The 14,396-nt window shown below is 49.2% G+C and overlaps 1 protein-coding gene across 3 annotated transcripts in view; it reads right to left on the bottom strand.

The window, feature by feature from the left end:
• Positions 1 to 917: 917 nt before the first annotated feature.
• PPP1R42 (protein phosphatase 1 regulatory subunit 42) overlaps positions 918 to 14,396 on the bottom strand; it is an 85,632-nt gene continuing 72,153 nt past the window's right edge. For all 3 annotated transcript variants that reach the window (XM_075316322.1, XM_075316324.1, XM_075316323.1), the window contains exon 9: positions 918 to 1,274. In XM_075316322.1, coding sequence (XP_075172437.1) covers positions 1,172 to 1,274 — 103 coding nt within the window. In that variant the 3' untranslated portion in view covers positions 918 to 1,171. The remainder of the gene's footprint in view (positions 1,275 to 14,396) is intronic.

Genomic DNA, 14,396 nt, shown 5'->3' with positions numbered 1-14,396 from the left:
ATACATAGTGGCACTGCAAACAAATCGCAAAAGGACTAAAACTGTGTCTCCTGCTTCCAACTGTGTGACATGCAGCTAAACATATTGTTATTGTGGCACTTTAGTAAAACTGTGATCACTACAAAATTCGTATTTATTAATTTGATGTCTTTCCCTAAATTACTTTTTTTTTAAAGGAAACCTGTCAGGTGCAATATGCACCCATAACCACGAGCAGTTCTAGGTGCATATTGCTAATCTCTACCTAACTGCCCTGTATCCACTAGCATAGATAAAGAGATCTTTAGAAAAAGTATTTGTAAAGATGTTTTATCATATGCTAATGAGGCCAGAGTTAAGTTGCAAGGGCATTAGTTCCCTTGGCTAGTCGGCCACCCTTAGCATGTAAGTCCACCCCTGTGGGCGTGCTAACATGCTAATGAATGCACAGCGTCAGAGGTATGGTCACTCTCCCCTCTGTGTTGCCACCGCCCCCGACGCTGGATTTCAGCTCAGTGCGCATGATCAGAAGTCCCGGACTTCTAGTCATGCGTACTATAAAACCGGGTGTACGTGTCCCGGCTTCAGAGAGGTCAAGTGCGCATGATCGGAAGTCTGGGGACGTTCTGATCATGCGCAGTGAGCCGGAAACCAGTGGTGGCAGCAGAGGTGAGAGCAACCATGCCTCTGATGCTGCACATTCATTAGCATGCCCACAGGGGCGTGCTAACATCCTAAAGGCGCCGACTAGCCAAGGAACTAACGCCCTTACGACTAGTCCCTGCCCTTATTAGCATATGATAATAGATCTTTAGAAATCTTTAGAAATCATTTTTCTAAAAATCCCTTTATCTATGCTACTAGATACAGGGACGGTTAGGCAGGGATTAGAAATATGCGCCCAGAACTGCTCGTGGTTCTGGGTGCATATTGCACCTGACAGGTTCACTTTAAAGTTATGCATTTTGTTTTTATGCTTTGGGATCTAGTGTTTGTGTTTAGCCCTTACGGAAATAGTAAAGAAATTCTGTGTTTTTGGTGTTTTTACAAATAGTGGGGAATCCATGTCATTGTGGAGCTCTAATCTTAAACACTTAATGCAGAGCGTAGGCCTGCCCATTAAAGTGAGTTTTGCAGAGATTTCGGAGAGTGAGCTAGCTGGCTGTTTTCCTGAACATCTATGTAGACATGATTAATGTAGCATTACATGGGAATGCACTACTTGGCTGTGTAGGTGTGGCTCGAGATCGTCTTGTCCAGGCAGTGAGCTTGTAGGATCATTTACAGCTAATTGTCTGTAATGACAAAACAAACCACAATATTAAACACACAATTACATTGGCCAGACTGAAACAATAAACAGACAAACGTCTGATGCTTATGACAAATTAGTAGTACATCGATGGCCCCCAATTAATCTTTCTTACAATACGTGTCAGGACACTTTGGTCTCGGTAAGCAGGTTTATTTATTGAATGGAAATCCGTAGACAGGTCTTGGCAGGCAGCAATTCATATTTCTTATGTGACACAAAAACCTTCAATATGTATTTTCCCTATTTTTCTATACATATCCCATACACACATTTTCTTCATTACCAATTAGTCTGTGGGGATTAATATGGAGCCACCCCTTCTTCAGAGGACACACAGAACCAGCCATCCATATGATGTGAAAGAAAATGTAGATCTCATGTGGGATCAGACCGGATGGAAAAGTCTTTGCTCCCCAAAGACATCTAAGAGCCCAGCTGTCCTTTGACTACTTTATAAATAACCACTGTATGGGTGGAACACCCCAAAAGATCTGTGGTTTTGGAGACGCTGACCTCTCTAGTCATCACTATTCGGTCTGTCAAAATCACTTTACACCTGCCAAATTTTCTGCTTCCAGCACATCAACTTCAAGAACTGAATTTCTACTTGTGGCCTAATATGTCCCACCCCGACAGGTGCAGTTGGTTCAGCAGTTTAATAGTATGGCTGATAGGTGTATGCAACTTTGTTAGCATATGGTTATTTAGAGGCATATGCTCCAGACAAACATAATGACTGAATGTGGTGTTTATGTAGCCAAAAGAGTCCAAGCATGTTTACTGCACCTCTTACTGTGATACATAGTTCCAATCTGAGTTAAAACTCACTAAGAATATTCATACTGTCAGAGAGATTTTTACAAACTTCGCCAACTGTCATGGCAGCGTCAGGATCTGTTCAGACTACTGATTCTGGCACAGATAACTTCTCTGGTGTTGTGATCAATTTAAGCTGACTCGGCGTTGACCTGCAGAGTGGTAGTTCACAGGCAAGTTAGCAAAAGTTAAGGGGGCTTTACACGCTACGATATCGTTAATGTTTGGTCGCCGGGGTCAAGTTGTTAGTGACGCACATCCGGCGTCATTAACAATATCGCAGCGTGTAATACTTACCAGCGACCTTAGGCGACCTCAAAAATGGTGAAAATCGTTCACCATGGAGAGGTCGTCACAAAGTCAAAAATCGGTAAGGGTTGTTAAGCGTTGTGGTTCATCGCTCATGCGGCAGCACACATCGCTATGTGTGACACCGCATGAGCGAGTAACGTCTCCTTACCTGCCGCCGGCCGCAATGAGGAAGGAAGGAGGTGGGCGGGATGTTACGTCCTGCTCATCTCCGCCCCTCCACTTTGATTGTCCGGCCGCTTAGTGACGTTGCGGTGACGTCGCTGTGATGCCGAACGTCCCTCCCCCTTGAAGGAGGGATTGTTCGGCAGTCACAGCGCCGACGCCGACCAGGTAAGTATGTGTGACGCTGCGTAGCGATAATGTTCGCTACGGCAGCGATCACAAACAATCGCATGCGCGACGGGGGCGGGTACTTACACGGTCGCTATCGCTAGAAATTGCTAGCGATATCGCTACCGTGTAAAGCCCCCTTTAATCTCTGCTAGTCTGATTGTTAGTCTCCTTTGATCAAATGTTGTGGGTGAGCTAATCACATCTGCTTCCCTCGTATATATGCTGGATAGAACCTTCCTTCTATGCCAGATATAGTTTATCTAAACTGGTCTGGTGAGGTGTTGTGATCCAGACTGGTGACTGTGTTATTTGTTGCTGATTGCGGTTGTGGAGTTAATCCTTGTTGCCTTTTGTTACTACCTTCCTGTTCTTCCTTTTCTTCAGAGTCTCTCATTTTCTATTTCTGTGTTTGTGTGCAGTGTCAAAGCTTTGGTGTTCCCTTGTCTGTCTTTAACTCTGTTTCTTTCTCACTTTTGCCCCTTCCTTTCCTGGTGGGAGTGGGGAATCAGATTTAGTTCGGGTCTGTAGTATAGCCAGGCACAGGACTCAAGCATCTTCACCATCAGGAGTAACCCTGAGGTTACATGCAAGAAAAAACATAGTGTCAGCTCACTTTCTGATTTCAGGTCCTGGTTCCAGATCTACCGCCCTGATGCCTTGGCATGGCAGAAGAAGGGAATTTTGTTTACTTACCGTAAATTCCTTTTCTTCTAGCTCCTATTGGGAGACCCAGACAATTGGGTGTATAGCTTCTGCCTCCGGAGGCCACACAAAGTATTACACTTAAAAGTGTAAACCCCTCCCCTCTGCCTATACACCCTCCCGTGCATCACGGGCTCCTCAGTTTTGGTGCAAAAGCAGGAAGGAGGAAACTTATAAATTGGTCTAAGGTAAATTCAATCCGAAGGATGTTCGGAGAACTGAAAACCATGAACCAAAGAACAATTCAACATGAACAACATGTGTACACAAAAGAACAACAGCCCGAAGGGAACAGGGGCGGGTGCTGGGTCTCCCAATAGGAGCTAGAAGAAAAGGAATTTACGGTAAGTAAACAAAATTCCCTTCTTCTTTGTCGCTTTATTGGGAGACCCAGACAATTGGGACGTCCAAAAGCAGTCCCTGGGTGGGTAAAAGAATACCTCGATAAAAGAGCCGTAAAACGGCCCCTTCCTACAGGTGGGCAACCGCCGCCTGAAGGACTCGCCTACCTAGGCTGGCATCCGCCGAAGCGTAGGTATGCACCTGATAGTGTTTCGTGAAAGTGTGCAGACTCGACCAGGTAGCCGCCTGACACACCTGCTGAGCCGTAGCCTGGTGCCGCAATGCCCAGGACGCACCCACGGCTCTGGTAGAATGGGCTTTCAGCCCTGAAGGAACCGGAAGCCCAGAAGAACGGTAGGCTTCAAGAATCGGTTCCTTGATCCACCGAGCCAAGGTTGACTTGGAAGCCTGCGACCCTTTACGCTGGCCAGCGACAAGGACAAAGAGCGCATCCGAACGGCGCAGGGGCGCCGTACGAGAAATGTAGAGTCTGAGTGCTCTCACAAGATCTAACAAGTGCAAATCCTTTTCACATTGGTGAACTGGATGAGGGCAAAAAGAAGGTAAGGAGATATCCTGATTGAGATGAAAAGGGGATACCACCTTAGGGAGAAATTCCGGAACCGGACGCAGGACCACCTTATCCTGGTGAAACACCAGGAAGGGGGCTTTGCATGACAGTGCAGCTAGCTCAGACACTCTCCGAAGTGATGTGACTGCCACTAGGAAGACCACCTTCTGCGACAGACGTGAGAGAGAGACATCCCGCAGCGGCTCGAAAGGTGGTTTTTGAAGAGCCGTTAGCACCCTGTTCAGATCCCAGGGTTCTAGCGGACGCTTGTAAGGAGGGACAATGTGGCAAACCCCCTGCAGGAACGTGCGTACCTGCGGAAGCCTGGCTAGACGCTTTTGAAAAAACACGGAGAGCGCCGAGACTTGTCCCTTAAGAGAGCCGAGAGACAAACCCTTTTCCATTCCTGATTGGAGGAAGGACAGAAAAGTGGGCAAGGCAAAAGGCCAGGGAGTAAAACCCTGATCAGAGCACCAGGATAGGAAGATCCTCCACGTCCTGTGGTAGATCTTGGCGGACGTTGGTTTCCTGGCCTGTCTCATGGTGGCAATGACCTCTTGAGATAACCCTGAAGACGCTAGGATCCAGGACTCAATGGCCACACAGTCAGGTTGAGGGCCGCAGAATTCAGATGGAAAAATGGCCCTTGAGACAGCAAGTCTGGTCGGTCTGGTAGTGCCCACGGTTGACCCACTGTGAGATGCCACAGATCCGGGTACCACGACCTCCTCGGCCAGTCTGGGGCGATGAGGATGGCGCGGCGGCAGTCGGACCTGATCTTGCGTAGCACTCTGGGCAGTAGTGCCAGAGGAGGAAATACATAAGGCAGTCGAAACTGCGACCAATCCTGAACTAATGCGTCTGCCGCCAGAGCTCTGTGATCTTGAGACCTTGCCATGAATGCCGGGACCTTGTTGTTGTGCCGGGACGCCATTAGGTCGACGTCTAGCCTTCCCCAGCGGCAACAGATCTCTTGAAACACGTCCGGGTGAAGAGACCATTCCCCTGCGTCCATGCCCTGGCGACTGAGAAAATCTGCTTCCCAGTTTTCTACGCCCGGGATGTGAACTGCGGAGATGGTGGAGGCTGTGGCTTCCACCCACAGCAGAATCCGCCGAACTTCCTGGAAGGCTTGACGACTGCGTGTGCCGCCTTGGTGGTTGATGTACGCCACCGCCGTGGCGTTGTCCGACTGAATTCGGATCTGTCTGCCTTCCAGCCACGGCTGGAACGCCTTTAGGGCTAGATACACTGCCCTTATCTCCAGAACATTGATCTGAAGGGAGGACTCTGGCTGAGTCCAGGTACCCTGAGCCCTGTGGTGGAGGAAGACCGCTCCCCACCCTGACAGACTCGCGTCCGTCGTGACCACAGCCCAGGATGGGGGCAGGAAGGATTTCCCCTTCGACAAAGAAGTGGGAAGAAGCCACCACTGAAGGGAGGCTTTGGCTGCCCGAGAAAGGGAGACGTTCCTGTCGAGGGACGTCGACCTCTTGTCCCATTTGCGGAGAATGTCCCATTGGAGAGGACGCAGATGAAACTGCGCAAATGGAACTGCCTCCATTGCTGCCACCATCTTCCCTAGGAAGTGCATGAGGCGCCTCAAGGGGTGTGACTGGGCCCGAAGGAGAGATTGCACCCCTGTCCGTAGTGAACGCTGTTTGTCCAGCGGAAGTTTCACTATCGCTGAGAGAGTATGAAACTCCATCCCGAGATATGTCAGTGATTGGGTCGGTGTCAATTTTGACTTTGGGAAGTTGATGATCCACCCGAATCTCTGGAGAGTGTCCAGAGCAATGTTCAGGCTGTGTTGGCATGCCACCCGGGAGGGGGCCTTGACTAGAAGATCGTCTAAGTAAGGGATCACCGAGTGTCCCTGAGAGTGTAGGACTGCTACCACTGTTGCCATGACCTTGGTGAAGACCCGTGGGGCTGTCGCCAGGCCGAAAGGCAGTGCTACGAACTGAAGGTGTTCGTCCCTGATGGCGAAACGCAGGAAGCGCTGATGCTCTGGTGCAATCAGCACGTGGAGATAAGCATCCTTGATATCGATTGATGCTAGGAAGTCTCCTTGGGACATTGAGGCGATGACGGAGCGGAGAGATTCCATCCGGAACCGCCTGGTTTTCACATGTCTGTTGAGCAGTTTGAGGTCCAGAACGGGACGGAAAGATCCGTCCTTTTTTGGCACCACAAACAAGTTGGAGTAAAAACCGTGACCCCATTCCTGAAGGGGAACAGGGATCACCACTCCTTCTGCCTTCAGAGTGCTCACCACTTGAAGAAGAGCATCGGCTCGCTCGGGGGGCGGAGATGTTCTGAAGAAACGAGTCGGAGGACGAGAGCTGAGCTCTATCCTGTACCCGTGAGACAGAATGTCTCTCACCCATCAGTCTTGGACATGTGGCAACCAGGCGTCGCAAAAGCGGGAGAGCCTGCCACCGACCGAGGATGCGGTTTGGGGAGGCCGAAAGTCATGAGGAGGCCGCTTTGGGAACGGTTCCTCCGGCGGTCTTTTTAGGTCGTGACTTAGACCGCCATGAATCAGAGCTCCTCTGGTTCTTCTGTGGCCTGTTGGACGAGGAGAATTGAGACCTGGCTGAGGGCCGAAAGGACCGAAACCTCGATTGTATCTTCCGTTGTTGAGGTCTGTTTGGTTTGGACTGGGGTAAGGACGAGTCCTTTCCCTTGGATTGTTTAATGATTTTATCCAATTGCTCGCCAAACAGACGGTCGCAATGGCAATGGCAAACCGGTTAAGAACTTCTTGGAAGCAGAGTCTGCCTTCCATTCACGTAGCCACATGGCCCTGCGGACTGCCACTGAATTGGCGGATGCTACCGCCGTACGGCTCGCAGAGTCCAGGACAGCATTCATGGCGTAGGACGCAAAAGCCGACGCCTGAGAGGTTAAAGACACAACCTGTGGAGTAGAGGCACGTGTGACTGCATTAATCTCAGCCTGACAAGCTGATATAGCTTGGAGTGCCCAGACGGCTGCGAAAGCCGGAGCAAAAGACGCGCCTATAGCTTCATAGATGGATTTCATCAGGAGCTCTATCTGCCTGTCAGTGGCATCCTTGAGCGATGAACCATCTGCCACTGCAACTATGGATCTAGCCGCCAGTCTAGAGACTGGAGGATCCACCTTGGGACACTGAGCCCAACCCTTAACTACGTCAGGGGGGAAGGGGTAACGTGTGTCATTAAGGCGCTTGGTAAAGCGCTTGTCCGGAAAAGCTCGGTGTTTCTGGACTGTATCTCTGAAGTTGGAGTGATCAAGAAACGCACTCCGTGTACGTTTGGGAAACCTAAATTGGAATTTCTCCTGCTGAGAAGCGGACTCCTCAATCGGAGGAGCTGGAGAAGGAAGTTCTAACACCTGATTGATGGACGCTATAAGGTCGTTTACTATGGCGTCCCCTTCAGGTGTATCAAGATTGAGAGCGGCGTCATGATCAGAGTCCTGATCTGCTACCTCCACTTCATCCTCCAGAGAGTCCTCATGCTGAGACCCTGAGCAGTGTGATGAAGTTGAGGGAAGCTCCCAGCGAGCCCGCTTAACCGGTCTGGGACTGCGGTCCGTGTCGGAGTCCTCACCGTGGGACCTATGAGTCGCCCCAGGAGCACTTTCCTGCGCCGACCGAGGGGGGTCTGAGGGCAATGATTCAGCGGTGCCCGGGGCCTGTGTTACCGGTCTGGACTGCAAAGCTTCTAATATCTTAGCAGACCATCTATCCATAGACTGAGCCATGGATTGAGAAATTGACTCAGAAAGTTTGTCAGCCAATACTGCAAACTCTGTCCCTGCCACCTGGACAGTGGCAGCCGGTGTTTCTACCTGGGACTAGGGTCCCACTAGTGGCTGAGGCTCCGGCTGAGTGAGTGTCACAGGGGCCGAGCATTGCACACAATGAGGGTAGGTGGAACCTGCAGGTAGCATAGCCGCACAAGAGGTACAGGTTGCAAAATAAGCCTGTGCCTTGGCACCCTTGCTTTTTGCGGACGACATGCTGTTGTCTCCTCTTAGAGCAATCAGTGAGGGTATATAGCCAAAAGCAATAGTGCGGCCGAACAAGTAAATGCATACAATATAAGTATATAAATATACACTTCGGCACCCAGGGGGGCCAGCACCTAGTAACAGGTGCGGCTTACCGACCGCCCTCAGCGGTTGTGTGACCACCAGATTCCCTGCCTGGGCCTCCCAGAGCTATGGAGCTCGGCTGTTGTCTCCCCTCTGAAGTTCTCCAGCGTCAGACGTGCTGATAGGAATGGCTGCCAGCGTTCTGAGAGGAGGAGGGAGCCGTGGGCGTGCCTCAGAAAGTGCGGGAATCTGGTGCCCCGCAGTGCTTAGTGAGGGGGGAGGAGGATACCTCAGTATGCTCCAGCCCTCACCGCTGACGTCTAGTCTAGCGTCCCGCCCTTACCCCTGACTGGCAGGCCCGGGGGCGGGAGTTTGCGGTACTAGGCCGCAAAAGCCGGGGACTAAATTTATTAGCGCGGCCGGCAAACAAGCGCGGTCGGCGCGGTAGTCCGGCGACACAAAACACCCAGCAGCTGCTGCAGCGTCCATTACACAGGCGCTCTATGCGCCGTCCCCAAGGGGACACAGAGTACCTCAGAGGAGCAGGGCCCTGTCCCTGACGATACCCGGTCTCCTGTCCAGCAGATTCCCCCAGGGGCTGCGGAGGGAGCACGGTCCCAGTGTATGGTGACCGTTTAGGATCCCACTTCACCCAGAGCCCCGAAAGGATGGGGAAGGATAACAGCATGTGGCTCCAGCCTTTGTACCCGCAATGGGTACCTCAACCTTAACAGCACCGCCGACCAGAGTGGGGTGAGAAGGGAGCATGCTGGGGGCCCTTATGGGCCCTCTTTTCTTCCATCCGATAAAGTCAGCAGCTGCTGCTGACTAAAATGTGGAGCTTGCGTGCATGTGTGCCTCCTTCAACACAAAGCATAAAACTGAGGAGCCCGTGATGCACGGGAGGGTGTATAGGCAGAGGGGAGGGGTTTACACTTTTAAGTGTAATACTTTGTGTGGCCTCCGGAGGCAGAAGCTATACACCCAATTGTCTGGGTCTCCCAATGGAGCGACAAAGAAATTTCATAGAACAAAAAGATTGCAGCGCTGGAAGAACCATGCCAGATAGACGTATATCATACAACTTCAAATCTATTTATTTAATTAAAATTGCCATGTGGTCAGACATAAGGAATAAAACATTAAGGGGGGGGTGCGTTTCAGCTTAGGCCTTAATCACAGTTATGCCATATTAAAGACCTAGACCATGGGTCCCCAATTCCAGTCCTCAAGGGCCGCCAACAGTGCATGTTTTCAGGATATCCTTAGTATTGCACATGTGATAATTTAATCACCTGCACAGTTGATGATTCCAACAGCCATGCAATGCTAAGGAAATCCTGAAAACATGCACTGTTGGCGGCCCTCGAGGACTGGAGTTTGGGAACCCTGGCCTAGACTGAAAAACTGAGGTGGGGGGGGGGAATTGTCTTATGAATGTGGATTTTGTTGTGGAAAGTTTGCTGTGGTAGTTGCTGTGCTGCTGGGTTGAATGGCTCACAATGTATCAAGTTGAGTCCTAACTTTAAGGAGTCACTCACATCTTCGTGTAAAATATAGCTCCATTGTTGCTCCTGAAGTGTCTTGGAGTGAGAAGCGAGTGACACGCGTGTCATTCCGTATGTCATGCGAGTTCTATGTGAGTGCGTTTTTCCCCCTCGCCTACCTGGATTTCAATCTGCTCCACAGCTAGCCTAAGGCGGGCTTTGCACGTTGCGACATCGCAAGCCGATGCTGCGATGTTGCATGCGATAGTCCCCGCCCCTGTCGCAGGTGCGATATCTTGTGATAGCTGGCGTAGCGATAATTATCGCTACGCCAGCTTCACATGCACTCACCTGCCCTGCGACCGTTGCTCTGGCCGTTGCCCCGCCTCCTTATTAAGGGGGCGGGTCGTGCGGCGTCACTGCAACGTCACACGGCAGGCAGCCAATAGGAGCGGAGGGGCGGAGATGAGCAGGATGTAAACATCCCGCCCACCTCCTTCCTTCCGCATATCCTACGGAAGCCGTGGTGACGCCGGTAGGAGATGTTCCTCGCTCCTGCGACTTCACACACAGCGATGTGTGCTGCCGCAGGAGCGAGGAACAACATCGGACCGTCGCGTCAGCGTAATTATGGATTACGCCGACGCTGCACCGATGATACGATTACGACGCTTTTGCGCTCGTTAATCGTATCATCGAACCTTTACACACTACGATGTCGCATACGATGCCAGAAGTACGTCATTTTCAATTTGACCCCACCGACATCGCACCTGCGATGTCGTAGTGTGCAAAGCCCGCCTAAGTTTTCTTCACAGAGATTTTCCTATTGCACAGCCTTTTTGCTTATTCAGTCTCTGACCATGGTGGGCAATATGCTTCCAGGATGTGGAGGGTGCACTGCAAAGCTCTAAATAACTCCATCAACTTCTCATCTGCCCATAATGCCAAAAATAACTGACAAACTTAGAGGATGAATCAGTCTATGGAATAATCTAATACCCATGAGGGCAATTGGTCAGATTTGATCAAAATAATTCAGTTTCTAAGTGATCTGGAAAATCTCCCTTTATCACTGTCTTTGGTTGTTAGCCTTCTCATCCCATTCCTATTGCATCTAAGAGTCAATTTGCTATTGTGAACAGTGTTCTCAGAGCATCCATGACTTAAGTGCAATACAATTTAGCTGCTCCAGACATCTCTACTGTTGATAAAGTTTGACTTTCCACCTATAACATTTAGTTAAAGCCTGAAAAAAGCTGGCTGCAAAATTAATTGGCCTATTTTAAATACGAGCGCAAATGTATTTATATGTATAAATACATGTGTGGTCAATATAAAGGACTGGCATATAACTTATTCCTTCTAAAGACAATACTAAGGACCAGTCGGAACTAACTGCGAGTGGAAGAAAGGTGATTCCGGCAGCTAAATAGGAAAGGGTTCTTTACAGTTGGAGCAGTCAGACTGTGGAATGCCCTACAAGAGGTAGTAATGGCAGATACTATAAAAAGTTTTAAAAATGGCTGGATGATTTCCTCAGTGCACACAACATTGTTGGCTATAAATGACTGGAGGAAGGTTGAATTAGATGGACCTAGGTCTTTTTTCAACCTATGTAACTATGTATGAATCTAGTCACTTTGGGTATGAAGCGTCCGTTCCCCCCCCCCCACTTTGAAATTTCCAAATACTTTTTATGTTTCCTTACTCTGTACATTGGTTCTCACATTCTCTTGTGCCATCGAGTCTGTTCCCGTTTACGCTACACATTATCAATTAACTCAATTTTAGACTATAAGAAAGTTTGTGGGAATCCCCTCTATTGTTTGACTTGAAGGGATACAATCCCTATGAGAAATGCTCCAATTTTTTTTAAAAAAATAAAAAAAATAATTTAGGTCAGGTATCCTCTCGCTATATTTTGGGCTCTTCTGGAAGACCATAAAAGGTAGGTGACTGTTACTCACCTGTCAGGGCTTCAGCGCCAGTCTCCACATTTTCCCCATCTGGTGGCTAGCTCTCTTTGCTCTCAAGAATGTCGAGCGACCAATGTAACTCCACGTGCCCCTCTGATGACATATCCCTGTTAATGCCTGCTTAGGTACCTCAACACTGCATGAGTATTCAGGTAGTATTGCATGTTGCTACTATGCATGTTCTAACCTGAGCTACCCGACTAACCCAGCTCTTCTATTGCTGGCTTCTGCTACAGACATTCCAAGATTGATTCATGCCTGTCTGCCATCTCAGCTTAGCTGTTCCACGGTTCTGTCCGCACACTCTTCTATGTCCAGTTTGGCTGTCCTCTCAGATATACTTTTCTGAAGTATTGCACGCACACTTGGCTCTTCTACATCAAGGTGCCTATCTGTGGTCTCAACTCTGTTGTTCCATGGAGCTGTGTGCACACTTGAGTGCCTTTCTACTGTGTCGACTCTGCTGTCCCCAAACTGCAGTCCTCACACTTGGCTCTACTTCATCAAAATACCAGTCTATTGTCTCAACTTTGCTATTTCAAGGTGACGTCCACACACTCAGCTCTGCTATATCAATGTATAGGTCTGCTGTCTCAACTCTGCTGTTCTAAGTGATGTCTACACACTCAACTCTGCTACATCAAGAAGCCCATCAGTCTACACCGCTCTGCTCTCCTAGGTGCTGTTTGCACTTCTGGTTCTGCTGTATCAATCGCCTGACTACAAACCACATGCATTGCAATGTTGATCAAAGATGCTGTCCGCACTCTCTGCTTTGCTATTCCAATGTGTCTGTCTCCATATCCAGCTCTTTGATGCACTAGCTATGCAACATATTGACCTCGATTGATTCTCGCATATTCAACTCTGCTGCATCAATGCATGTAGTCATTCCTGCTCACCCTGACCTATGGCTTAATGAGTACACCCCACCAGCTGAGCCAGAACACCCAAAATGATACCAATAAAAACTATAGCTTTTCCTGCCCTCAAACTGCTCCATCGGTGGAAAACAAAAAGATAGAAGTCTCAGAAAATGGCAACACAAAATAATTATCTTTTTTATAGAACTATGAAAACATAAAAATATGTTGTTGCTTTGTTTTTTGTTTCACACCACAAATAATGTATTTAAAGGGAAGGTGTCATAAAAAAAACAATTTTCAATAACTGAAAAATGTAAAGTGTTAATGAATAAAGTTTTGTTTAAATATTATTATTTGTTTTTAATTGAGTAAAATATATATAAAAAAATATTTAAAAGTTTGATATTTTCCACTCAAACACTAGGGGGAGCAGCTGTTGAAATTCTGCTGTAGACCTAGCCCACCTTACAGCTGCAGTAAAAGTGGGCAGAATCTGCTCTCCTGTGTGTGATGTCACCCCCCCTCCAAATCTGGGTGTTTCAAAAAGGATAAGGGAAGATGAAGTTTAGGGACACAGTGCAGAGCCATTTTGTTGGTAACCGCAAAGTGATCCTAATCTCTAACGTGTCACTAAGGACAGCTGGCATAGTGCCCCCCCCCACTGTATCATGCACTGTTTCCCGTGCCACACTGTATCCCACGCCGCACTGTATTCTGCACTGTATCCCATGCCGCACTATATCATGCACTGTATCCTGCGTCCCCATATACTGTGCTGCAGACAGGGATCGGAGGCCCGAAGTGACATTTGGCAAGGAGGGGTGATCTGCACTGCACTACAGATGTCATGCTGCGATCACCGCTTGCAGACGCATGCACTCACCTCAGATCACCGCTTGCAACCACATGCACTCACCTCAGACCAGCGTCCCCGGCAACCTCTCCTGTGAGCCTGGTGTCTGTTCCTCCTGTCAGCAATCACAGCACAGAGGAGCGGAGTCCCGAGGTGAGCACATGCGGGGAGGAAGGGTTAGTGGTGGAGTGGGGGGTAAGCAGAGGGGGGGTGGTGAGCGGTGGCGGAGTGGGGGGTGGTAAGCGGAGGGGGATGGTGAGTGGCAGAGGAGGGGCGAGGAGAGGCGGAGAAGGGGGCGGTGAGTGGCGAAGTGGGGATGAGCGGAGGAGAGGTGGTGAGCGGACGGGTGGGGAATAGCACGCTAGGATCAGTTACAGTGCAATCTCCGCTGCCCGGCACCGGTACTCGCCCCATTCCAGCGGGTGACAGGGGGAAAGTGCAGCACACAGCATACACTGTGAGCTCCACAAAGATGGCGGAGATCTTCTCCCTTTGCTGTGAGCTGGACAACCCAGGGGGCGTGTCCAGTTCATAGCTGGGAACTCTCAGTGTTAGAAAATAGGGTCGCAGCCCGACAATCAGAAACAATGCACAGAGGGCTGCCATAAATGAGGTGAGTAACTGTCATTACACACAGCAGATCCAAGATGGCAGTGCCCTGTGTTTCAGTAAAAACTGAATTAAAAAAAAACTAAATAAATAGTGAGTTTAATTTTGTATTAAAAATACTTGATTACATAAATCACAAAAATAAA

This window comes from Anomaloglossus baeobatrachus, chromosome 6 (genome assembly GCF_048569485.1).
Source record: "Anomaloglossus baeobatrachus isolate aAnoBae1 chromosome 6, aAnoBae1.hap1, whole genome shotgun sequence".
NCBI classification, from domain to species: Eukaryota; Metazoa; Chordata; class Amphibia; order Anura; family Aromobatidae; genus Anomaloglossus; species Anomaloglossus baeobatrachus.
The sequence above is the reverse complement of the archived record's forward strand: the minus strand, read 5'-3'. Positions and strand labels throughout refer to the sequence as shown.